Source organism: Engystomops pustulosus, chromosome 1 (assembly GCF_040894005.1).
Source record: "Engystomops pustulosus chromosome 1, aEngPut4.maternal, whole genome shotgun sequence".
NCBI classification, from domain to species: Eukaryota; Metazoa; Chordata; class Amphibia; order Anura; family Leptodactylidae; genus Engystomops; species Engystomops pustulosus.
This window is the reverse complement of record NC_092411.1, coordinates 143,252,741-143,280,740: the sequence shown is the minus strand read 5'-3', so window position 1 is coordinate 143,280,740 and position 28,000 is coordinate 143,252,741. Positions and strand designations below refer to the sequence as shown.

The 28,000-nt window shown below is 40.8% G+C and overlaps 1 protein-coding gene across 1 annotated transcript; it reads left to right on the top strand.

Annotated features, from left to right (window-relative positions):
• Positions 1–544: 544 nt before the first annotated feature.
• On the top strand, positions 545–27,145 carry NANS (N-acetylneuraminate synthase). Its single transcript, XM_072155189.1, has 6 exons — positions 545–835; positions 15,376–15,591; positions 16,175–16,274; positions 20,074–20,228; positions 23,095–23,361; positions 26,607–27,145. The coding sequence occupies exons 1-6, from the start codon at positions 704–706 to the stop codon at positions 26,814–26,816; spliced, it is 1,080 nt and encodes a 359-aa protein (XP_072011290.1). The 5' UTR covers positions 545–703; the 3' UTR covers positions 26,817–27,145.
• The last annotated feature ends 855 nt before the right edge of the window (positions 27,146–28,000 follow it).

Below are 28,000 nucleotides of genomic sequence, written 5' to 3'. Positions count from 1 at the left end.
TAAAATTCTCATCTTCCATATCCCTAGAAATTGAAAGCTATGATTCTTGGTGCTACAGAGGATAAGATAAGGACGTTAGAAGTGAATCTCCCCTTCAGCCTCTTCGGGTGTCTCAGCTCAGGTTCTCTTCAGCTACTTTGTACATGAATTTTGAGATTTTTTTTATAGCTAAATGGACAAGATGTCACATAAAAGAAGGAATACTAGATGTTTCCTACCCTACTAGAATTAGGTAGTTTAATGTAGGTAAAAGACGGTGACGCTCGGCTGTACGCGTGGGCGGGAAGCAGTGAACCTTGGGGCTGATAGATAAACAACTACTGCAGACTGGCGGGAGCGAGGAGGGAAGAAGGAAAGTCACGTGACGGGCTGAAGACATGTGACCTGCACGTCATCCCTTCCAAGAGCATCTTTATTCCTGACTCGAGCCAGCTCAAAGAACTCAGCACTGCACCCTGCAGGCCACTCGCGGGACTGGCAGCACGAAGTATTAATTGAGGCGTGGTCACGGAGGCTCCAGCCCGCCCCTTCTTCCCAGATGTATCAGGTGACCGCGCTTCCTCGTGTGGACGGCCCGTGATTGGCTGTGGGAGCGGCCCTGGTGCAGACACGTCAGTGACAGGCAGAAGAGGCTGCAGGAGAGATCACAGCACGGTCTCCGCATTCATCTGACACTCGTATCCTTCTGCAGACTGCCGCCACCATGCCGCTAGAGTTCGAGTTGTGCCCAGGCCGTATGGTGGGTGGCGAGCACCCATGCTTCATCATAGCTGAGATAGGACAGAATCATCAGGGAGACCTCGAAATCGCCAAGAAGATGATCCGCATGGTTAAGGTAAGAGAATGGCATCCTCTATGTGTGACATGGCAAAAGTAAAGTATTGGCTCTCTAATGGTTGGGTGTGCCCATGGCAGCACACATGTGGGCATCCCCTCTGCAGTATGTGCCCCCTGTGCCAGTGTCTGGATGAATGGGTGACCTGCCATGAAGTCTAGTATCACTCCTACATCTGGCTGCTTTGTGGCTTACCCCAGGGACCAGCAATGTGCCACCAATCGGACTGTGTTGGCACAGTGAACAGAAGGCATCTTGCCCTGTGTCTTCTACAAGGTAGCAAATTAAAATGTCTTTTTCTCCAGTGTGGGTGTTAGGAGAGGTGGGAGTGGGATTGAAGAGATTGCTGCAAGATTTGTGCCAAAGTGTAGTGGGTGATGCATCAGCCAGCTGCTTACTAGACCTTCTCCATCAAGCAGATGCCCACTTTGATTGTTAGAAGACCTGTGTGCCCTCCCATAGTGCCTGAGTGATTAGCTCATGTTTTTATACCAAGTGCAGTCTGTAACTGTAATGGAGCTCGTTAATGGGAACCTGTACCAGGAATACCATTTTTAGCTAAGGATAGGTTTCACTAAAAATGCTTTTGTCAGGATTCTGAATAATTTCATTACTTTGTAACGCTTTATTTCACATTACTGACTCCATGCCAGTAGTGTGTGGTGAGTCTTGTTACCAGTAAAGATAAGTTGATCCGATGGTTAGGCGATCGGCGATCTCCGTCAGCTCCATAGAGATTAATGGAGCAGAACGGTCATGCATGCCCTCGTTTTCGCGATCTGCAGGGTTCTCAGCATTGAGACCCCCACTGATCAGCAAGTTAGGCCCTATCCTGTGGATAGGACCTAACTTGTCTTCCTGGGAGAATCCCTTTAAGTCAATTTAGCACCTTGAAATGCAGTGTATTTGGCATGTTATATAGTAGGAGGAGCTAGTAGATTGATATCAGGAGTTTCGTGGGAAAAGATTCAGTATAACTTGTTGTTTATTCTTTAATATTTATGCTCATTCTAGGAGACCAGTGGGTAGACATAATGATGATTGACAACTGTATACACACTGATATGCTCAGCTCCTCCTGCTCTGAACTATACTGCTGTGAATTATATTGTGTTTACATGGTGGGAGATTCCATTTTAAGTGGTTTTCCATAATAGAAAATAATGCTGTGCTAGAAGTGGGGCCCTCATACCACCCTCTTGGAGTGTGTTTCTGATAGTTTGAGCAGACGCATGGATATTAGTGGTTTGCCGGAGGACATTTTGAGGGCTCTCCTTCTGTTTCTCCTTGCAGAAAGGAGCAGGTATTGGGCTGCTGCTTGGTTGATACCCTCCATGAGAAGGGTGTACCGGCCAATCATAGTACCTGCTCCATTCTCTGGACATTGTACTGACACAACTAAGTTTCTTGCCACAGCTCGCCTTGCTGTCCCATCCTGGATGAGTTGTACTACTTGAGCCACTTCTGTGGGTTGTAGTTGCTGCCCATGCTAACTCTAGGGGTGAGAGCAATGACAACATGAAGCAGGTGACCAAAACAACAACCAAAAAGGATGAGAACAGAAATGTTCTATGATCACCACCTACAGAACCACTCCTTTTATAGTGGTTGTTTTTCTCAATTCTACAGCTGTTGTCTATTGCATTTGCACAACAGCAGGATAAATTGGTTCACAATGGATTATAAGTCGATTATAACTGGACGGATTGATTTCAAGTGGGATTGACAAATAGTCAACGAGGTTGCTAAAAACATTAACCCCTTCTGGGTAAAAAGATTGTCCGGCTGGTGTCGTCACTCTTTGAGCATATGTATTAGACCAGGTTGGCGCACCGCAGGTTTCAAATGACAGATGATTCCGGCACAGGATATGTTGTACTCTGTATGTGTTGTGTAGGATAATTGTGTAGTAAGTTGCACAATAATGACACAGCACAGGATTAATAATTATCGGCAGCTTGCGTCCAATGTTTCTGGCAAACAACGTCAAAGGTATTCCAATACTAATATATGCATAATGGTATCAGAAATCCATTTTTCAAGAAAGTAGGATCAGCTGAACCACTACTTCATAAAATAACAGGCTAGACATGTTTCCGCCTCCTTCATCAGTAGCATCAATGATTCTGAAGTGTGAACTTCCTTTTATACATGGATTAATAGATGGGGGGGGGGGGGAGATTTATCACGGCGTACACAGTGTTTTTTTACATTTGAGGTGAAAACCCACTTTGCAGTGACCAGTTCTGTGTGTGTGCAGAGGGGAAGTGGTTCAAAGTTAATTTTGGTGATCAATTTTGGTTTAATTTATTTGGATCTGATGGGAAATACTATGTTTGTCAACAGACAGAAAAAAAACTCAACCCAAATTGTGTAAAAGGTGGTGGCGGATGTGCCATGGTTTGGGGAATGATTTCTGAAGCAGGAGTTAGACCTCTTATACAGCTAAATGGCAGAGTGAATGCAATTGTATATCAGACCTTCCACAACATGTGGTTCCTTCCTTGCGTTCATCACTCATCAGCCAGCAATTTTCAAGCAGGACAATTCCCCCTATCACACAACCATTATTTGAAACCGAAAATATTGACCCAATGCAATAGCTGATCCATAGTCCTGAAAGATGGCATCAGTGACATTATTTTAAAGGCGCAGTGTCAGCCTATGCATGTGCGTAGGCTGACACAGCCAATACCCTGCAATACATCAGTATTGCAGAGTATTATCATGAACAAGCAATCAGATGTCCCATGGTGGAAATGGTAAAAATATAAAGCAATAAGTCAATAAAAATGGCCATAATCCCCATAACATGTAAAGAGACATATAAGACCATATAGAAAATATTAAAAAGTCTAAATCATAACACAAACCCCACATATATAGTATCGCCATGTACATAACAACCCGTTTAATAAAAAGTAAATAATTATTGAACCCGCATGAGGAACGCCATTAAAAAACTTTTAAAAACCCACCAAGAATTATGGTTTTTAACCTATTGAATCCCACAAAAAATGCAATAAAAAGTGATCAAAAAACATGTACTCCAGAATGATACTGTTGCGAAGTACAACATGCCCCACAAAAAAACAAGCCATCACCCAGCTCTGTAGCCAAAAAAGTTAAAATGTTATGCCACTTGGAAGACGGCAATGCAAAAATGATAGATTTTTCTCTCCGCGTTGGGGATTTATTTGGCAAATTTAGTAAAATGTAAGAAAAAATATTCAAGTATGGTATCCCCGTTGTCGTATGGACCCATACAATAAAGATAACATGATTATTAGGCTATAGTAATTGATGCTGCCCTAAAAGTTCCTAAATTTTCAACATTTGGGTATGCCAACCCCAAAATGGTAACACTGGAAAAAGCATCTTATCCCGCAAAAAAAATGCCATCACATGACCCCAGTAACAAAAAAGCTAAAATTTTATAGCCTTCAAAAGGGGCCAATGATGAAATTTAAAATCCTGGCAGCTGCAGGGCTCTCCTTCCCTCCTGCGCCTCGCTGTGCGCCCATAAAACAAGTCACGGCCACGTGTGGCGGGTCTCTGTACTCGGGAGAAATTATAGAGCAAAATGTAAGATGAGTTTTCTCTTTTTATCTGTTTGAAATGTGTAAATTTTAGGGCTAAATAAATGTATAACCAACGCAATTTGACCATTCAAAATTTCACCTCCATTTTGATTCAATTACTATGAAGATCTCAAGGGTTTAACGATCTTCCTAAAAGCTGTTTCTGATAGGTTGAGGAGTGCATATTTGAAAATGGGTTGATTTATATAGGGGTTTTTTGATGTTAAATATGTAAAATTTCATTCAAAACAGTATTTATCCCCATAATAGTCAATTCTGAAAATGCGCAAAATCGGTTTTCGATTTGTAAGCCGCATGACATCAGATAAATTATCCAGACATTTCAAAATTTTGGTAAATAAATGCAAAACTTATCAGCCAAAATGTACCACTAAAATGAAGTATAACATGTGAGGAAAAAACAATCTCTTAATCCTTTTGATAAGTAACAGTGTTCAAAAGTTATAACCATATAATGCGACACAAGTCCGAATACAAAAAAATGGGACTGAGCCTTAAGCTACAAAATGGCTGCGTCCTAAGGGGTTAATCAATGCATAGGAATTTGGGAAAATTATGAAATGTCCTTTAAATCTCTGTTCTATTTCGGATCATGGATTTAGGCCAGGAGTGAACAACAAAATGTCAACCCATCCAGAATTGTACCACAGCATAGCAATAAATACCACCCTAGAAACCAAATAGTACATTCATAGCATAATGGAGACCCCAAAGCATACAACAAAAATAATGAGAGTGCTCTGAGTAGACAATAATACTGGAGACCTCCAGAGCAGACAAAGAAATACAAAAAAAAAATTCCAGATCAGACACAAAATGCTCTCCTTTCCTCACCCCTCTTCTGCTCTCTGCACCACACTTCAGCTTCTTCTCTACTCCATGTGCTGCTCCGCTCTGTCCCATGCTAGTTGTACACTCACCGGCCACTTTATTAGGTACACCTGTCCAACTGCTCGTTAACACCTAATTTCTAATCAGCCAATCACATGGCATGGTGCATTTAGGCATGTAGACATGGTCAAGAAAATCTCCTGCAGTTCAAACCAAGCATCAGTATGGGGAAGAAAGGTGATTTGAGTGCCTTTGGACGTGGCATGGTTGTTGGTGCCAGAAGAGCTGATCTGAGTATTTCAGAAACTGCTGATCTACTGGGATTTTCACGCACAACCATCTCTAGGGTTTACAGAGAATGGTCCGAAAAAGAAAAAACATCCAGTGAGCGGCAGTTCTGTGGGCGGAAATGCCTTGTTGATGCCAGAGGTCAGAGGAGAATGGGCAGACTGGTTCGAGCTGATAGAAAGGCAACAGTGACTCAAATCGCCACCCGTTACAACCAAGGTAGGCAGAAGAGCATCTCTGAACGCACAGTACATCGAACTTTGAGGCAGACGGGCTACAGCAGCAGAAGACCACACCGGGTGCCACTCCTTTCAGCTAAGAACAGGAAACTGAGGCTACAATTTGCACAAGCTCATGGAAATGGTTGCCTGGTCTGATGAGTCTCCATTTCTGCTGTGACATTCGGATGGTAGGGTCAGAATTTGGCGTCAACAACATGAAAGCATGGATCCATCCTGCCTTGTATCAACGGTTCAGGCTGGTGGTGGTGTCATGGTGTGGGGAATATTTTCTTGGCACTCTTTGGGCCCCTTGGTACCAATTGAGCATCGTTGCAACGCCACAGCCTACCTGAGTATTGTTGCTGAACATGTCCATCCCTTTATGACCACAATGTACCCAACATCTGATGGCTACTTTCAGCAGGATAATGCGCCATGTCATAAAGCTGGAATCATCTCAGATTGGTTTCTTGAACATGACAATGAGTTCACTGTACTCAAATGGCCTCCACAGTCACCAGATCTCAATCCAATAGAGCATCTTTGGGATGTGGTGGAACGGGAGATTCGCATCATGGATGTGCAGCCGACAAATCTGCGGCAACTGTGTGATGCCATCATGTCAATATGGATTAAAATCTCTGAGGAATGCTTCCAGCACCTTGTTGAATCTATGCCACAAAGAACTGAGGCAGTTCTGAAGGCAAAAGGGGGTGCAACCCGTTACTAGCATGGTGTACCTAATAAAGTGGCCGGTGAGTGTATGTGCCGCCATCAGGACCCGGAGCACAGCTGTGCCAGGAAAGGTAGAGGATGCAAAAGCACTACAGTACAGCTGATAAGTATTTACCTCTCCTATCATTTGTTCCAGATCTCTGTAGTTTTTGTATTTGCATAGTGCTGTATAAACAAATAATATTAAAAATACTTTCCTCCATAACACGTGGAGGGCAAAAATCCATAAATCCTATATGGCAGTGATGGCGAACCTTTTAGAGACCGAGTGCCCAAACTACAACCCAAATCCACTTATTTACCGTGAAGTGCCAACATGGCATTTCAAGAAGTAACTTATTGCTACCTGTTCTTCCACATCATTCAATTGTATTGGCTCTCCTAAGGCCACCAATACAGTTGAAAAAGGTGGGCAAATTCAGACCATAATTGTAGCTTCTCTCCAGGAAGAATGGAGGGTCCAGCAGGATGACCTCCAAAGATATTGCAGTTCTATCCACAGCTTCTCACTTTTCCCACAGTTCAAACAGCCAATGAAATGTCGCTTTAAAATAACTCTGAGAGCAGAATCTTTTAAGTTGCTTGGGACTGCAGGAAGATTTGGTGGATTTGGTCCTGTTTGGTGAAATTGGGACAATGGTCTGAGTGCCCACAGAAAGGGCTCTGAGTGCCACCTCTGGCACCAGTGCCATAGGTTCACCACCACTGCTATATGGCAACAATTATGTAATTATATATACATACTCACTGCTGACAGTTATGTAAATGTGCACACACAACATGACCTGGTTCCTTACTGCTGTTCGTCCAGTGGGCCAGTAAGAAGAGAGTGAGAGATATGTCTAGCTTTAAATGTTTTAATATCCCTATGGGCTGACCCTGCCTACTACCCACAACTCCACCATTTTCTTCGGTCCAGCTGAGAGATCTTTAGAAGATGCGAGGACTTTGTTCCTCCCTGTTTCCTTAAATAGGCAAATGTTGCCACATTGTCCAATAGAACCTTTATATGCTTGTTCCTCAGGTCCTCTGAACAATATTTTAGTGTGTTCCAGACTACTGTTAACTCTTTTTAGTTTGACGGAGCCGATGGCATTTCCCGGGACCAAAGACCTTGGAAATATTTTTGCCAGAAACAAGGCCCCCCAATCAATCTGACTGTATAGATATTGAGGGACATTGGATCCATTCTACTCCTTTCCCCAATGTTATGGGGTTCTTCTGCCAATTCAGGGATTCTTTCACTAGCTTGCGAATGGCCAGATGCCTGTTTAGCTAACAATGGTCACTGTCCTAATTTGACGGGACCCGTTTCTCTTGAAGGGGTCTGACACCAGGCCACACACCGGGTACAGGAAGTCATTGTCCACAGAAGGCTCATTGCCGCAAGGATCGAGATCGTTTTTCTTCATCTGGAAATTCTTTACTTTCCCTTGGATTGTCTTCAATTTCTGTTCAGGAAGATAAGTGGTCTGAGTCACAATTTAATGACGCCCCCAAAAATTCTTTCACATAACCTGGGGCTAAATCTGAATTTTCCTCGTTTATTAACCAGCCCAGATTTTGTAAGACCTCTATTGTTAGTCGTTTGTCATCTTCCAATTAACGTATCGACTTGCATACCAGATACGGGACAATGAGGTCTTCTTCTGTCTTTAGGTATTTTACCACTTCTGTCATCACTTTTGTAAAGATCCGAGGAGCTGAAGAGAGACCTAATGACAAAGCAGTAAATTGTAAATGAATCTCCTGTCCTGGGTTCATTTCAGAAAACCATTCTTATAGGCATCCTTGAGATCCAGGGTGCATAAAACTCATCCTTTTGATATAATTGGAGTTTCTGTTTTTATCAACTCCATTTTGAACTTGTAGTTAGCTACCCAATGGTTTAAAAACTTTTAGATTTATTATTGGTCTGTAAGTACCTTTGGGTGTTTTTTTAATGAGAAATAGAGAAGAGTATTATCCTGTACCTCTTTCTTCCTGAGGAACTGGTCTCACAACGTCTAGGTCCTGTAATTTCATCACATTTTCCCATAGAAGGTTTTCCAAGGTGTCAGAGGATTGCCTGGATAAAATAAAATTGAGGAGCTGAAGAGGAAGGATTTGTTCTTTCCACCCCTAGAATTGTTCCGGTACTCCTGTTTCCATGGTTGTTTCCTTTTAGGAGCGTCCTTATTTTGTCTGAAACCATGAAAAAGATGTTTCTTAGCTTGTTTCGGATCCAGGAATCCTTTTTTTCTTGTCCACAGCCATGTCTAGGATTTCGTCCAATTCTATGCCAAATAGGAATTCTCTTGTGAAGGGAAGACTGCACAATTTTGGTTTAGACCATATGTCTCCACTCCACTGTGTCAACCATAGTTCCCTTCTGGTGGCGTTTGAGTGCTGCTTCTCTAGCTGCAAATGTAATGGTTTCTGCTGATGCATAAGCTAGAAAGGCAGTCACTTTAATTTTAATAAAGGAAAGGAGTCTAAGATTACCTTTCTGGTTATACCTTCTTCTAATTCACCTAACCAAAATTGGAGGGTACTTGCTACTGAGGTGGCTATAAAGTGTGTCTTAAGATTTGCAAAAGACGTCCCCCACGCTTTTTTAAGTAGGCATCTATCCATAGCGTCCTTAAGTTTGGTGGAATCCTCAAATGGCAAATCTGTCTTCTGCCTCCAAATAACTCAACAACTACCAATTTTTCTATTACCGCCTCTTCAATGTTTAACGTATCTCTTACAGTTTTAATCAAACCTTCGAAGTCATTATTTGAAAACAAGAATTTTAATCACGCATAGCCTGAGGATACACAGAGATTTCCTGTTCATATGACCATGACTTCTACTTTTCTCTTTCTCATATGACCATGATGGCTGTTTTGAATCTATTAACGAATATACTGGTGAGTTTCCCCTAGGTGTTTTATAGGATGGACCAGATTCTGGACCATTAGAAGATTTCATCTCCTCATGAATGAGACTATGTAAATCATCCATTAAAGTAGGCCTTTCTTCTCCTAATTTTTTGTCAATACAATTTTTTTTATAATGACTTTTTATATGATACATCCATTTTTGTGTGACAGACTAGACCTAGTTTTGGATGGTGTTTTTTGGGGTTTCTCTTTCTCAGCCTTTTTAACTCTTTTCTTTCTCGATTTCCATTGGGAGACTTTTCTCCTGCAGGGAGAGGGGAAGGGAGTTGATAATAATCTTAACGACTACCCCAAGAACCACCATAGTCACTTAGTAACTTAAGATTTGTAAGAGGTAATTTGCAGGACCCAGGGTCTGTACAGCAAGACTCTCAGCCTCATCAGCCATTGTAGGACACTTGGGAATGGAGACCTCAGAAAACTATAACGATCCCTTTGCATTTTACACTTACCTTCCGGCATCTGACGAAGAATCCACATCCTGTATTAAAAGGAAATCTACCACCAGGATGAAGGATTGTAAACGAAGCACTCTTACATACTGGGGTGTGTCCCCCATAGATATCAATGAAGCCTGGAGGCCCTTTGGCTTATTTGCATTATTTTTAAAACCCTTTTTGTGTAAAAACAAGAGCATAAGAAGCTAAAATGTCATAGTGCTTGGTTTATAATACTTCAACATGGTGGTAGATGTCCTTTTAAAGGAAATCTACCATCAAAATCAATCACTGAAAACTAGGGGACTTCAGATCTGTAATTGTGGTAATCTTTTCATATTTGTTATCCATAAGCTCCTTCCTTCTAAAATCAGCTAAAATAAACCTTATAGTTTCATAGTTTATACGGTTGAAAAAAGACACTTGTCCATCAAGTTCAACCAAGGAAGGGTAGGGATTGGATGAGGAAAGGATTTAGGGGAAACAATTCTATATAACATAACAATCAATGTTATTTAGGTGTAAAAAGACATCTAGACCCTTCTTGAAGCTGTCCCTGCTGTGACCAGCGCCTGAGGCAGGCTATTCCACAGATTGACAGTTCTCATAGTAAAAAAGCCTGTCGCCTCCGGTGATCAAACCTTGTTTTCTCCAGACGGAGACAGTGCCCTCTCGTCTTTTGATTTGATTTAATCTGAAACAACTTACCACCATATTTCTTGTATGGACCATTCATATATTTATATAAATTAATCATGTCCCCTCGTAGTCGTCTCTTTTCCAGACTAAATAATTCTAGTTGTTTTAATCTTTCCTCATAACTAAGACCCTCCATACCCCTTATCTACGTTGAACCCTCTCCAGCTCCAGGGCATCCTTTTTATGGACCGGTGCCCAGAACTGGACAGCATATTCCAGGTGTGGCCGAACCAGTGCCTTGTATAGTGGTAATATTACATCCCTATCACGAGAGTCCATACCACTTTTGATACATGACAAGATCCTACTAGCTTTAGAGGCAGCTGATTGACATTGCATGCTGTTATTCAATTTATGTTCTACTAGTACCCCCAGGTCCTTCTCAACAAGGGACTCTCCCAGATTTACTCCCCCAAGGACATATTTTGCCTTTGGATTATTGGCCCCCAGGTGCATAACCTTACATTTATCCACATTAAACCTCATTTGCCAAGTGGATGACCAAACATTCAGTTTGTCCAAGTCACCCTGCAGCCTATGAACATCCTCCATAGACTGTATTACACTACACAGTTTGGTGTCATCTGCAAAAATAGACACAGTGCTACTAATTCCTACCTCTATATCATTAATAAATATATTAAATAGTAGTGGGCCAAGCACAGAACCCTGAGGTACACCACTCATAACTGGTGACCATTCCGAGTAGGAATCATTGACCACAACTCTTTGGATACGATCCTTCAGCCAGTTTTCAATCCAATTGCAAATTATTTCTGCCAAACCAATAGCCCTAATTTTACCCATCAGGCTTCTATGAGGAACAGTGTCAAATGCCTTTGCAAAGTCCAAGAACACAATATCCACAGCTGCTCCTCCATCCAGGCGTCTGCTCACCTCTTCATAGAAGCAGATAAGGTTAGTTTGACAACTTCTATTCTTAGTAAACCCCATACTCCAGTATGTAGTCTTTTACTAACCCTTCCAATACTTTCCCCACAATGGAAGTTAAGCTTACAGGCCTGTAATTGCCTGGCGAAGTTCTAGAGCCCTTTTTATATATTGGCACCACATTTGCCTTGCGCCACACCAGACATTACGGAATCCCTGAAGATTTTAGACAGTGGTACAGCAATAACAGAACTGAGTTCTTTAAGAATTCTGGGGTGTAACCCATCTGGTGCAGGAGCTTTGTACACATTGGGTCAGATTTATCAAGCTGTCTGAAAGTCAGAACATTTCTAGTTGCCCATGGCACCCAATCACAGCTCAGCTTTCATTTTACCAGTGCTCATTAATATTTTAAAGGGGAACTGTGATTGGTTGCCATGGGCAACTAGAAATATTCTGACTTTCAAACACTTCATAAATCTGCCCCATTAATTTTATTTGGCTTAGATTGGATAATGTCTACATTTAGCCAGTCTAGTATATTACAGGGTCCATGACCGCACTGGCACCACCCAAGTCAGAAGTTCTGTCTTCTATTGTATAAACGGAGCTAAAAAAACTATTAAGTAACTCCGCCTTCTCTTGGTCTCCAGTCACTGATGCCCCATTTTCAGAATAAAGGGGTCCAACCTGTTCTGAACCATTTTTTTTTTTTTTTTTGCATTGATATACCTAAAAAATTTCTTGGGATTTGTTTTGCTATCTTTAGCCACCTGTCTTTCATTTTGTATTTTGGCTGATTTGATTCCCTTTTTACAGATTTTGGTAAGTATTGAAAGCCTCAGGTGACCCGTCAGATTTATATTTTTTAAATGCCCTCTTTTTCTCTTTAATTGTCCTTTTAACTGTAGCTGTAAGCCACGCAGGGTGTAATCTAGCCCGTCTATACTTGTTACCTATTGGAATAAATTTAGAAGTATAAAATCCCAGGATAGATTTGAATTTCTCCCATTTAACATTAGTATCACCATGTGACAGTATCTGATCCCAGTCTATATCCTGTATTCGATTTTCCCACCTGTTTCTACTTTTTAAAGTTTAAGAGGAAAATAATTTTATTATGATCGCTGTTCCCAAGGGGTTCCCGGGTACTAACATTTTGGACAATCTCCTCATTGTTAGAAATCACAAGGTCCAACAATGCGTCACCTCTTGTGGGATCTTCTACAAGCTGCACCATAAAATTATCCTGAAGAATATTCATAAAATGTCTCCCCTTCACAGATGAAGACAAGCCCTGACCCCAATTTATATTTGGAAAGTTAAAGTCTCCCATTATCACTACGGTCCCCTCCTGTGCAGCCCGCTCCATCTGTTTATATAGGTGACCCTCTATTTCCTCAGAGATGTTAGGGGGTCTATATATTGCACCAAAAATAATTTTCTCAAAGCTCTCCTGGCTTTGAATTTCAACCCACAAAGTTTCAGCCTCCTCACACTCTGAGACCACTGACTCATTCACAACCGCTTTTAAGTCTCTTCTGACATACAGACATACACCACCTCCCCTCCTATTTGCCCTGTCTTTCCGAAAGAGTGTAAAACCTTGAATATTAACACCCCAATCATGCGATCATGCTTTTTAAATCCTGCTAATAAGCTTGAAAGACTCTGTGGGAATTGTCAGAGCCTGTTGCTTCACAGGCTTTTGCACTGTGCAAGAGCACGTCCCCCCCCCCCTCTGCACAGTGTAACAGCCTGTGAAACTACACTTCTGGTAATGCCCCTGGAGCCTTTTTGGTTTATTAGCATAATTTTAAAAGTTGATTTTGAGAAAATATACCACAATCACCGTGCTCCTGGTTTATCCTGCTTAATTTTTATGGTTGATTTCTTTTTAAGGGAGCTATACAGCTATAATCCAGTGGTATATTTGCTTTTAATTCTAGTTACTAATTTCCCTGTAATTTAGAGGGGTTACTGGCTTATCATATTTCAGGTACAAGTATATATGACTGTGTATTTAACACATAATTAATGTGACTAAAGAAAAGAAAAAAAACATGAAAACAAATTAGTTTCCTCCTCTATATAGAGGAATAATAACCAAAATGTACCCTGATACAAGTGGGTTGTATCATATGATTGCTGCTCGGAAAACATTCTGAATAAGCGGTTATATTATTTTGCCAATTTTTTTTTTATGATTTTTTTTTCTTGGCCTATAGCCTTAGAAAGTAAGGATGTCCTGTTGTGTTATGAAACCATCTGTAATTAATTTTATGCAGACGCTTGAAATCCTGCTTACTGAGTGGGTGTAGCACAGTCAGCATGCAAATCCATGAGCTAATGAAGTGGCTGTGGAGAAGAAGGTTCTATTAGGGCAAAAATTGGATTTTCTTCATGTGTTATCTAATATGATGAGCAGGTAATGGTCATTTTATATAAATGTTGGATGCATAGGTCAGTTGAAGGGGAGAATCTAAAAATAATGTTCAATTTCAGACAAATAAGGTTACGTTTACGCTTGCCTTCGGCATGTTCTGTACAATGTTTCTGTTATTAGCGGTGGAGAAAAATTCACATCACTTTTTTTCGGCTGTTATTAATGGAAGTGTAACCTTCCACAAATTGAAGTCTATGCAGAATGGAAGACTTTACGTTCCACTTTTATTCTTCGCTTCCGTTCTGCTCTCCTAAATTGGAGGGTGTGACACAAAACGCTGACGCAGTTGTGACCTGAGCCTTTCAGTGCTGTGGTAGTAAGCTGTTGTGAACTTCCCCCAGCTGATGCACCACCGTGTTCAGAAGCAGGACATTTTACTGCCTCCATTAACTCCAACTCTTTACATTCTTTAATGGGAGCCATTCAGCTTTTTTCATAGATGAAATTTTCTCTCGCCTCCTCTATTTGCCAGAAAATCAATGTCAAAATTATCAGATGGGTGGTCCTGGGCTGGAGAAGATAGCTAGGCTCCACTAATCTGACAGTGGAGATAGAAAAATAATTGCATTCATTGGTTTAAAATGGGGGCTAGAAAGAAAATTCCAAGAATTTGGACTGGTACCTTTTTTTTTAAAGGTTGCAGAGATTTGGAAATGGTCTAAAATGTGACTTGCTCTGCAGGTTTTAGACCCACAGCAGTTATTTCTGTGGGTTTGAAGAAAATCTGTCGCCATGAAAATTCTGTGTAGTATAGCATGCTGCTTGAATATGAGATTATATTTTCCCATGATATGGGTTCCTTTTTACCCACTGCTTTGAACCTGGGGGGCGTTGGGGACATTCTGGTGTGTCACACTAAAAACCACCATTCTGAGACACACAATGCTGACAGAAATGCCATCCTCAGACAAACTCGCCTAAATCTATGGTCTGCGGAGCAGATTCAGTGTGCACCATGGCAAACCTATATGTACAACATGCAGATTGTCATGGGTATCTACCAGGTATAGAGTAATGCTACATGTCTGGTGGAGAAGTTGAATGCGCCTGCTAGCCTTGTCTTGCAGTTTATGATAGTATTATATTGCATTTGAGACCTCTTTTTAAGCTATGAACCCAATTTCAGCCTACGAAAAACATGTCTAGCCCACTGCAACCCTCATTTCTTCCATTATCTGTCATATTGGAAAAAATGTGGAATACATATACATAAAAAATATGAAAAAAAAAATGATGGAATACATAACCTCACCGATACTATTGGATTTTATGTGTGGAGTGGTATGCTGTGCTGATCACTGCTATAATGGGGAAGTGTAACCTGTTGAATAATTTCTACAGCTTCTACTGGAGGTCTGAATCATTTTGTATCCTTTTGATCCTTCGCCATCTTGCACGCTTGCACTATTATCCATGAATTGTATGAGCTGTTTTAGTGACCTGATGGTTTAATATTCTTGTAGGAGTGCGGTGCTGACTGTGCCAAGTTCCAGAAAAGCGAGCTAGAATACAAATTTAATAAAAAAGCCTTAGAACGACCATATACCTCACCACATTCTTGGGGAAAGACGTACGGAGAACACAAGCGCCATCTGGAGTTCAATCATGATCAGTACCGGGAACTGCAAAAATATGCAAAGGAAATAGGAATCTACTTCACAGCCTCTGGAATGGATGAGGTAAGACTGTGGCTGATGGGAATGGAGTTAACACTGGTTACAGTAAATATTAGGAATGCAACCCTAAAATCTCTAAAATTAAAAATAGTTTTGAAAGGTACCTATTCTAGAGAGTCAGAATTTGATCCCAAATCTCCCCACAAGTAAAGAAGCATTTTGTATAGAACTATAGCATTATGTATAGTATAACGAGCTTTGCAGACATACCATATTGTACAGAAAATTCACTGATCTATGTGTTGTAGAGTCGTGGCTGGGTGTGCCCATGCACCCATTGATGTGCCGTTACACAATAATTGTCACCCTTGTATAAGAAAGACAAAGCATGGCCCTCCTGGTTCTCTAAAGATAAAATGACAGTGGAAAACTGGAAAAGTATGACTGGCATGATGCTGTGTTTACTTATGATGTGGCAGCGTGTAGGCCTTTAATATTCATTCTGCTTTATAATAATATAATTTAAAGTTCTTTGTATATTCAGGTCATAGTAATTATATTGATCTGCCTCATAATTTGTATTGTTTTGAATTCATTTTTTTTTTTTTTTTTGTGGAAAATGTCTTATTTGTTACTTTTATTGTAGATGGCAGTAGAGTTTCTACATGAGCTTGAGGTACCTTTCTTTAAAGTGGGGTCAGGAGACACCAATAATCTCCCCTATATAAAGAAAACTGCCCAGAAAGGTAGGTGGTTCCCTTCATTGTACAATATATACAACTTGCATTCTTATAGAATAGACCCCAGTTCACAAATATTCCACCAAAACGGCAACTATAAAAATCACAGCTCTACACACTAAAAAAGACCACTTACACAGCTCAGCACACCATAGTATGTTTTTTTTTTTTTTTTTTAAATTTATAAGTGAATTTAAAGTGTTATAGCCACATGCACACAGCCGTATCATGGCCCTTATAGAGGTCTATGAAGCCCAGTCACTGTGAGCACAGTATTTCTCCGCACTATGAACCAGCTGGGCAGCTGCTTGCCTTATGTATAGGGGAGGAAGGTTCTCTCCCCCTTCCTTTTCTACCCGGGCATAGGGGGCAGTATTATAGTAGTTATATTCCTGTACATAGGGGGCAGTGTTAAAGTGGTATAGGGTCAAGTGGACCATTTATATGCTTTGTGTGTTTTAAAGATTTGTTGAATAAAGAAGAATTTTACCATTCAAGAAAGCCACCTTCCTTTGCTTTGCCAGAGTGTCGGGATTTTCTCATTTTACACGCAGTGTTATAGTAGTTATATACTTGTACATGGGGGCAGTGTTATAGTAGTTATAGTCTTGTACATAGGAGCAGTATGAAGCCAAATTCATCCCACCTTTCCACACTTGACGTGCTGTGAGATTTTGTATCAAACATCTCTGTATGTGATAGAAGCTCAGGCTGGCAGGCTATCTGCTACAGGTTTTTGCAATTTTTTATGTTAAAATTAGGGATCTCGGCTTATACTCGGGTCAGCTTGTACTCTAGTATATACGGTATATGTGATTAGTGATTCTTTTGGGAAAACCCTGTATAAGACGTTGACTAGAGAAATGTAAGCGGCTGATGACCTCCCACTTAGCATCTGTCATTCTTGAAGACTAATTGGTTCTTTGGACTCCCACACTACCTCTAGATGTAGGAGCATAAATCTTGTGTTTGCCATATTGGTGCAATAGGTCTTTTACTAGAGCACATCTAGGCTAAAGATTCAGAGTAGATAGGAGAAAAATAACCAAAAAGCACTCAATAGTCATGTTACATACATTATGATCCACTGTTCAATAACAAAGGCAAATGCTGTACGATATATTAAACATCCGTGAGTGTAATATACCCGTTGACCCCAACAGGTCATTTGAATAAAGAAACTCTGTCAATTTCTGAATAGCCCCAGCACCATGCAGCAGCCTAGAACAATGTCTCTAATATTCACTGTATATACATATTCTTTGGATAAATTCTTCTTGTCAGCTCGAACAACAGTCATGACATCTGAAATGGATCATGGTATAGTGATTATTTCCAGCTTTGAACCATTGGGGAATAGTCACACAACAGATTAACATCTTGTGTATTGTCATGTCAAAACTTTAGGGCTAACCATGCACAACCATGTGTTTTTCTCTGGCCACAGGCAGTCCCATGGTACACAGCTTAGTGCCCCAAAGGTCAACGGCAAGTGAGCACTGAGTGCTATAAATCTGCCTGATCCATATACTTTTTTTTTTTCTTTGGCATGGGTATTCAGCTCATGCATAAAGCATGCATGACATTTCATTAAACGGGGCTTCAGGGCATTTCATTAAACGGGGCTGCAGGGCATTTCATTAAACGGGGCTGCAGGGCATTTCATTAAACGGGGCTGCAGGGCATTTCATTAAACGGGGCTGCAGGGCATTTCATTAAACGGGGCTGCAGGGCATTTCATTAAACGGGGCTGCAGGGCATTTCATTAAACGGGGCTGCAGGGCATTTCATTAAACGGGGCTGCAGGGCATTTCATTAAACGGGGCTGCAGGGCATTTTCTTTCATGGGGGGGGCTGCAGGGCATTTTCTTTCATGGGGGGCACTGCAGGGCATTTTCTTTCATGGGGGGCACTGCAGGGCATTTTCTTTTATGGGGGGCACTGCAGGGCATTTTATTTCATGGGGGGCGCTGCAGGGCATTTTTTTTCATGGGGGGCGCTGCAGGGCATTTTTTTAATAGGGGGGGCTGCAGGGCATTTTTTTAATAGGGGGGGCTGCATAAAAGTGTGGGTCAATTATTTTGTGGAATAACCCTTGTTTGCAATTACAGCTAATAATCGTCTTTTATAAGACTTGATCAGGCCGTCACAGGTCTCTGGAGTTATCTTGGCCCACTCCTCCATGCAGATCTTCTCCAAGTTATCTAGGTTCTTTGGGTGTCTCATGTGGACTTTAATCTTGAGCTCCTTCCACAAGTTTTCGATTGGGTTAAGGTCAGGAGACTGACTAGGCCGCTGCAACACCTTGATTTTTCCCATCTTGAACCAGGCCTTGGTTTTCTTGGCTGTGTGCTTTGGGTCATTGTCTTGTTGGAAGATGAAATGAGGACGCATCTTAAGATCCTTGATGGAGGAGCGGAGGTTCTTGGCCAAAATCTCCATGTAGGCCGTGCTATCCATCTTCCCATGGATGCGGACCAGATGGCCAGGCCCCTTGGCTGAGAAGCAGCCCCACACCACCATGCTTGACTGTAGGGATGGTATTCTTGGGGTCGTATGCAGTGCCATCCAGTCTCCAAACGTCACATGTGTGGTTGGCACCAAAGATCTCGATCTTGGTCTCATCAGACCAGAGAACCTTGAACCAGTCTGTCTCAGAGTCCTCTAAGTGATCATGAGCAAACTAAACGAGCCTTGACATGACGCTTTGAAAGTAAAGGTTCCTTACGTGCTCGTCTGGAACGGAGACCATTGCGGGGGAGTACGTTACTTATGGTATTGACTGAAACCAATGTCCCCACTGCCATGAGATCTTCCCGGAGCTCCTTCCTTGTTGTCCTTGGGTTAGCCTTGACTCTTCGGACAACCCTGGCCTCGGCACGGGAGGAAACTTTCAAAGGCTGTCCAGGCCATGGAAGGCTAACAGTAGTTCCATAAGCCTTCCACTTCCGCATGATGCTCCCAACAGTGGAGACAGGTAGGCCCAACTCCTTGGAAAGGGTTTTGTACCCCTTGCCAGCCTTGTGACCCTCCACGATCTTGTCTCTAATGGCCTTGGAATGCTCCTTTGTCTTTCCCATGTTGACCATGTATGAGTGCTGTTCACAAGTTTGGGGAGGGTCTTAAATAGTCAGAAAAGGCTGGAAAAACAGATAATTAATCCAAACATGTGAAGCTCTTTGTTCTTTGTGCCTGAACTACTTCTTAATACTTTAGGGGAACCAAACAGAATTCTGTTGGCTTGAGGGGTTGAAAAATAATTGACCCATACTTTTATGTTTAAAATTTATTAAAATTTAACTGAGCAACATAACTTTTTGGTTTGTAAGATTTATGCATCTGTTAATAAATCCTGCTCTTGTTTGAAGTTGGAAGGCTCTAACTTATTTGCTTCTTATCAAACCTGCTAAATCTGCAGGGGGTTGAATACTACTTGTAGGCATTGTATCAGTGGTAAAATTAGGGGCCTCGGCTTATTTTTGGGCAGTTTATATGGTAATCTATATAAACTATGTAAGCTGTAAATGCACAGCCTGCAAGAAAATGGTGCAACTATTGGTTTTTACTATAACTATTGGTTATTGCTTTTGCATTTCCTCCACTTTTTGGATTTTTTTTTACCAGCTTTCCTGTAGATTGCACAAAATCTTAAATGATGAGGACATGGTAAGGTCTATTTGTTCTGCAGATAACAAGCCCATTATGCATCTCTTTAAAAAAGGAGAAAAAAGGAGTCCATAAGGAGTTAATGTCACTTTTTCATTACAAGTGCAGCTTTTAATGTAAACCTTCTGTTTCTTTCTAGGTCGACCAATGGTGATATCGAGTGGCATGCAGTCAATGGATACCATGCGCCGTGTTTACGAGCTTGTAAAACCAATAAATCCAAACTTCTGTTTTCTCCAGTGTACAAGTGCATACCCCCTTCTCCCAGAAGATGTCAATCTACGTGTAATACAGGTATGCTTCATGGTAGATATCTCTAAGAAGAGGATTGATTTTCCTTTTCTTATGAACTAAGCAGGTATAGGTTACAGAGAAGTTTAATAAAAAAAACCTCTATAATAAATGACAAGAACAATAAATCCAATATGCGCAGCTTACAGAGCTACTACTAATCATTTACAAGTTTTAATTTTTGGACCTGGTGTAAAGGAGTAAAGTTAACTTTAATTGACCTCCTCATCTCTCTTTTTTTGGATACTAAGATGAAAACATGGCAATATACAGCATAAGGGGGCACATGTCAGTTTTTGTCTTGTTCATCAGTGCATCCCACATGTCCCAACTCCCTCAGACTAAGGCTGCTGTATATATCTTGCAGCTGGATATACGCCCCCATAGACGACTATGGAACCCATTGCTGGTAGGCTGACCACACGTGTGGCACTGTACCATGCATGGAGAAAAGATATAGCATGCTCTGTCTTTCCCAGTATGCAATTGTGGCGCACGCTGACCTATTGTGGCACAGTTGCGCTGGCTTCCATGCAACACAAATTAGGGGGCGTGCCGTTGGATGGTCCGACAGCTTCGGAATTTAACTTTTAAATTGTTTCCCAAGCCCTATGTTTAAATTGCACCACAAAAAAGATGGTGAACCTGTCGTACCTGAGCGGAGAAGCGACACATTCATGATTTCAGCCGCACAAACTTGGCGAATAGCCGCACGCTGCATTGTGGACGGACAATGCACTTTTAGTGAATTCTAGTGACCTGTTAAGTAAATGAGCCCCATAAAGCTATAAAAACCAGTAACTTATCTAACCAATATGCCACTTATGATTTGTTGGTCCATCCCAGCTCAAGGCCAAATGCATATCTGGGATCGTGGCAACGAGGCAAATGAGTTTGTTTTGGCAGTCTTGGAAAAGCAGATATACAGAACTTATAATGGGACCATAGGAAGTGGGTCATGTCTGGTCTCAACAGAATCCAGAGATTCAGACTGATCCCATGAGACCAGAACACTGCTCCTATGATTTCCATTGAGAAGCTAGAACCATCAAAGGTCCTGGAATCCCCTAGAGCCACTTAGGGGGTGTCGAGGAGTGTGTGTACAGCTAATATAAACAAATTACAGTTTGAATTATTTACCATCACATCAAGAGCAGAAAGGATTAGTGTGGACTAACTTTTTTCCCCATTAATCCGGCACAAGCTTGTAGTACTCCACTTGTAATCTACACTCTGTAAACTGCATATACAGGCAGTCCCCTACTTAAGGATACCCGACGACCCTAGACCTTCCTGCGCACTGTAACCTCTGTGACCACTGTGATTTTTTTTTTTTTATCTTGAATCCCTATGTGTGCGTCTCGGTTATAAACATGGTACTGACTTCTGACCTGATATAATCCTGTTACATATATTAAACGAGACATTGATGGAAGTCTACTTCACTGATAAGGCTATGTTTCATTGAGGCCAGTGAAAGGAGACTTTCAGTCATTCAGGGTTGTGAGCGAGTGTTGTGCCATACTGGAGGCTGTGTGGACAACTCTAACTCAATAAGCATTGAAAATCCAACCAAAATGTGTGACTATTGCAACAATTCGGTGACCACAACGGTGACCTATCTATAGCACTAGGGTCATCACAGCAGACAGTTACATGTCCATGAAATCTTCAATGGAGCCAAAAGAAGAAAGACTTGGTCAGAAGATGAAGTGGTGGTGATAGAGAAGGAATTACAGTTTCAGATGGAACCTGCATACCCTGCAGTTATTAATTTTAGTATTTCAACCCTGTACCTATAAATATATTGTTTAGTGGTTATAAGCAAAGGGATTACTAAATGATGTATTTGCTTTAACTGTTTTCCTGTACTTTGTGAACATGCAATTGTGTATACTGTTCACATTTTATTTCAATTTCAACCCAACTCTGGCCCCTAGGTGCTATAAATCGATGCTGGAGCACAGGCAGGGGGTATTAACTTAAATGGGTTGCTCAGTTTTGGCAAAAAAGGTATCTTTATGTAATGAAGCAATACAATTTGTATATATACTTTCTGTATCAGCTCCTAGATCTGATTTCCAGATCTCTGCTTGCTGTAATTCAGGAGGATAAGAATTTCTCCATTGTCATGTGATATCCCACAGGTGCATGGTGGTTACCGGACAAAGGTCTCATTACTGTGCTGTCACTGTAACAAGCCATTAAATAAGGGACGTGACGAGGGCCAGATTTTTACTCCTAAACAAAAGCTCCTACAGAATGACAGTAAGCAGTGATCTAGAAACAAAGAGGAATTCATACAGGATTTATTTTTGCTATACTGTACATAAAATGTATTAGTTGAAACTGGAAAACTTCTCAATGGACATGATGGTAATTATTTAGGAAAATGGCTTTTATAGATTTTTTTCAGATAGTTCTTTTTCCACACTGTCTTCATGTTTATGCTTTTATAAGGAATGCAACTAACTATTCTTAGAATACATGTACAGTAATGATAGGGAAGAGAACTGTTATCCAGCTCTACTGCAAGGAGCGGCCGGTTCCTAGAGCACGGATCCGAGTTCAGTCAGACATGCTTTATACATGATCCAACTCAATTCAACCAAGGCGTTCAATCAACCAAGATTCTATAAAATCTTCTTCTGTTTGTTTTCGGAGGGGGAATTACATATAATAATTTGGTAAAATCACTATAACTTTACAGTTATGCTTTCAACATTTGTTCACATCAACACATTTTAAAATATTAAAATATTAATATAGTCACGTAAAAAAAGGTTAAAGTAAAATGAAGTACTTTTATTATAATGGTCGTTTTCTTATATAACTAACCTCAGGTTTGTGATTTGTTTTTTTCTTTTAGGAATTTAAGTCTGCCTTTCCAGACATCCCAATTGGTTATTCTGGCCATGAAAATGGTATTGCTATTACAGTCGCTGCCATAGCACTGGGTGCCAAAGTGGTTGAGCGTCATGTAACTCTAGACAAAACTTGGAAAGGAACTGACCATCAGGCCTCTCTGGAACCAAATGAATTAGCTGACCTAGTCAGATCCATAAGGCTAGTAGAGAAGTCAATGGGATCTTCAGTAAAACGCCTCCTTCCATGTGAAATGCCTTGTCTCAACAAGGTAACTTTCTATGTATTGGTTTTTATTCTTGAAGTATGCGTCATGTCATTGTAGTTGGGTGTCCCTTTTAACATATAAACCAAAACTTGGCATTCAGGGGGAGGAGTAAGTTTTATCAGAATTGTTTGAGGCCAAAACTGTTCTAGTTGCTCACGGCAACCAATTATAGCTCTATAGCCTAGCAAGTAAAAGCTGAGCTGATTGGTTGTCATGATACAATAGAACAGTTTAGCTTTCAGACACTTCTGATAAATCTCACCACTTTGAGTTCGAAGTGTTTATGTAATATATGTATTAAAAAAAATCTAGCATGCTCCTTTTCTCCTTACGAGTGGGGCTTAGGGGACATCCCCTTTTAAATGTAAGTTTCTTTTCCAATAATCCAGTATGATAAAGAGGTTGCCACAATACAATGAGGGAAATAATACTAATCTGTAATCATTGGGCCACACTTTATATGCAGACTTGGCAGTGACCACTCCTGGATAAATGTAACCCAATGTGTTGTCATGTGAAAAGTGAGGTTGACTGCCCTATTCCACAGTATAAAATCAAAATCACACAGAGATTATGGATTTGTGTGGACTAGATGGTGATAATTTTTAACGTACAGTATTAAGACTAGGGTATTTTGGTAATATGCATGGCAATAAAATTCGACATTGGACAGGGAGATGGCTTGACTTGTATGAAGTCATTATATTTAGTGGGTGACCAGAAAGTGAGACTGCAAAGCTTTTCCGTCTCCTCCTCCCTGTAATTTGTATTCCGGGACGTTAGTCATATATATTTTTTTCCAAATTTTTTTTAATGTATTTTCCCATACTTCTGTTTTGTTAAGTTATAGTAGAATTCTTGGAAAAAAAGAACTCATAAGTAGACTTCTAAATAGATTATTTTACCTGTGTTTCATATAAAATATTCGGCTAATGTCAAATTATATTTAACCAAAGAATCAAATGTCCTGCTTGCTTTTCAAGATCTTGAGATTATAGGGCGTTTCCTAACAGTTGTTACAATGAGAGTGCTGTTCGTCACAAAAAGGTTGCATTAACATTTTTCTAGAAGAATAAAATAATTCTTTGGAGGAGTATTTTTAGCCAAGGAGGAGTATGAAATTTTCAGTATTACATATAAATAAATCCTAGGCATACACAGAGGGCCCTCTATTTAAGGGCACCCCATAGTTAGTAGGACACCTCTGCCAACTGTAACCTCTGTTGAAGTCTCTGGATGCTTTACTTTAGTCCCAGGCTCCATTGATAATCCAATTGTTACTTGCACAAAAAAGAAAAATTTGTTTGCTGCAGCGAAGAGAATGCACATCGCACAGAGACCACTATCTGACAATAGAAAAACTGTCAAGTAGAGAAAATATTAACTTACTTGGGGGAGAGGGGTACACTAAACATTGATGGTGTAATGTTCTATAGAATTGTTTCCCTTAAATCCCTTCCTCATCCAATTTCTTCCCTTCCTTGGTTGAACTTGATGGACATGTGTCTTTTTTCAACCGTAAACTATGAATAAAGGGTCAAGAAATAGTTGACAGCCCAAAGATACAAAAGCAATGCAGGCATGGAATACGACTGGTACAGGACAGGAAGTCCTGGCCTCTGCATTAAGAATCTGCGATGCACACACTCCTACTAGACTGGCATCGAGGAAACATGGGCTGCAACTCCTGGCTCAGACAGATTTATCTGCTTGGGACTTTTTTCAGGCGTAAAAATGCCTTTACATGCGTAATAGACGCTTGTAGAGGGATTAAAGGGAACATGTCACCAGAAGGCAGAATTTCACTGGTGATGGGTGGGAATAGGCACTGCAGAGTACATTACATGACACCTGGATTCACAGCTCTGCTCCCCACTATTCCCGTAATGTCCCCTGATAATGATTACCTGGCTCCCTGTCAACAAGTTTTTGCCAAGTCCTGGGGTGTTGCCTCTTCGCTGCTGGGTGCATCGAGCTTATGGCACATATCTGGTCTTGCGGACATGTGCATGTAGCCTTAAACTGCGCCATATTTTCTGTCCATTATGTAAGCACTTTGAGACCAACTAAAATTGACACTACATAAACTAGACAGTCTTATATGTCACAAGGTTTTCACTTTTTTGGCAGGCATCATGGATAGCATATCCCCCCATGTTCTTCATATCCATCCAATGAATTCTGCTAGATGCTTGTTCAGCACTACTTTGGCAGTGATCAAACAAAATGATGTACCTTTCTGTTCTGCGGTATGTCTATTGCGTGCGACACTCCACTACGCCATTATATTAATAATATAATAATAATCTTTATATAGCGCCATCAAATTCCGTTGCGCTTTACAATTAATAGGGGAAATATACAAATAAAATAATACAGAGTACAAACAGTTATATGGAATAATGGGAATGATGGCCCTGCTCACAATAGCTTACAGTCACTATGCATTCACTAAACAAGCAATGTTTTACTGAAAGACATGAGGTCAACAGCTTGTAAGATGCCAGCAAGGTTCTGGCTGCCGCTTCAGGCACAAGGCATGTAAGACAAAATGTAACTTGGCATTACATGTTGATTTTGTTGAGAAGTAAAGTTTCACAAATGATGCTTTCTCAAGGAGTATCCACTACTCCTGAGGAGCGACTGTAGACACTTCACTGGAATGATTGACATGTTAATTGGCTAATTGGATAGATATGTTGTCTCTTTATAAAAGCTCTCCTTAGTCCTCACTTGAGGACTGAAAGAGCGTGTCATAGAACACCATTGATATAATGCTTTAAATACACAGTTGTTGTATACCGCTGATGCCACACTACTTATTCTATACAATGGAATAACAGCAGGGGTAGGCTAGGTTCATTATCACTTTTTTCAGCTCTGTTGCAAGAATACCATGGGCTAAGACTTATCCCACTGTGTGCTCCTACAGCGGGATACGTCATCCTGTAAATCGCCCTCTCTCCAAAAAGCAGGAGGAGTTACCATCGTCGACCAACAGCCAGTGATGTCGGTGAACTTGAATGCACTGTTATCACTGGAGACCTTCCTGAACGTTTGCTCATTGGAGGCCCGGAGAGGGATGCAATACCTTTCATCCGTCCCCATTGCCTCCAATGGCCACCACAGAACGTTGACAACATATACTGTGCAGAAGTAGTAGTAGTTGGCATAAGAAATTAGAATGGCTATATCTAGAAACCCTTCTACTTGCTCACATAATATTGTTTTTTTTATGTCTCCTTTAGCTTGGTAAATCTGTAGTGGCAAAAACAAAAATCCCTGCAGGCACTGTGATAACTCTCAACATGTTGACAGTGAAGGTAGCCGAGCCACGCGGCTTCCCTCCTGAAGAGATCTTTGACCTTGAAGGCAAGACTGTTAAGAGAGACATCGAGGCGGATGAATCGGTCACAGAAGAAGCAATAGAAAATTACAATACTAGAACGAAATGCTAATAGAATATAAAGCCTGCCCGTTATCCAACAGTTTTTCTCCACTCACCTTTTACCTTACCAATACATGTTCTATGTAAAAGTCAATTGCACAGGGTTTTGGATCCTTTTTGTAACAATCTATTCAGTGGCATGTCAGATCGAGTTGCTGTACTACAGTTGTCATATCTAAATGGGTGAAAGTGCTGTTGCTTGTGAGGCTGTGACAAACGCATGGCAATCACTATGTTTTGTAAGCAGATTTTGAAATTTGCAAATCACAGCATTTTGTGAATGATTCTTATAGTTTGATATATACATTGAAAAAATAAAATACATTTCTTTAAAAATCGGTGGTGGCTCTGCTATGGACCTTTGCTTCCTAGGAAATAATAGCATTGCCCTGTGTTGTAAGGCTAGCAATAGCCTGTCCTCTCTCCTTATGTATGGCTTGCCTTCTATGAACCTCAACATGCACATGAATCGAGCCGCGATCCGTTTACAGCATGTTTACTGGAATTTTGGTTAGTTACATTGCTATATATTCTCCTTCTGGCATGTGTACATTGAGTGCATTACCAACCTCTATCCACAAGCCTTGGTTTTTGATTTTGACTTTTAATATATTTGAATCGATAATGCACGATTTACTGTCCTGGGAACACGTCCTACGAAATGCAGTTTCGAAATGCTGTGTCTTCATTCACACTGCACAGTTTAACTTTGTTACAGAAATCTTGCACTTTGTTAACAGGATACATTTTATGAATAAATAATTCTTGACAAAAAAGGAGTTTATTGAGATTGGTGCTGTTTTCATGGCGGGCCTTTGATTTAAAGGGAGTCTACCATCAATCCAAGCATTACAATCGGTTGTTGGCATGTTATTACAAAAAATTGATTTCAAAGGCACTTTTTTTTTTTTTTATTTCTGTCCATTATGCATTATGCGATTTTGGAGAAATTGCTATTGTAATCATATGCTAATTAGGCAGTTGGCGCTCCAGGCTTGGCACCTAAAGTTCTGCTGTTCATGCGTGTACCACTAACCTCTCCCATCAGATAAGCCGGAGATTTGTTGTCTGAGAAGCATTGGCCAACACAAGAAGGAGAGAATTGATTTGGGCTAGAAAAGCAGTATTGAGGGCACAACCTTGGTATATTGATTAAACTGGGAATATCTTGAAAATAGCATTATGGATAGAAAT

Coding starts and splice junctions, on each gene's coding strand:
- NANS (XM_072155189.1), top strand. CDS start 704: ATGCCGCTAGAGTTCGAGTTGTGCCCAGGCCGTATGGTGGGTGGCGAG. Junction 15,592..16,174: donor CAGCCTCTGGAATGGATGAG/GTAAGACTGTGG, acceptor CTTTTATTGTAG/ATGGCAGTAGAGTTTCTACA. Junction 16,275..20,073: donor AAAGAAAACTGCCCAGAAAG/GTAGGTGGTTCC, acceptor GTTTCTTTCTAG/GTCGACCAATGGTGATATCG.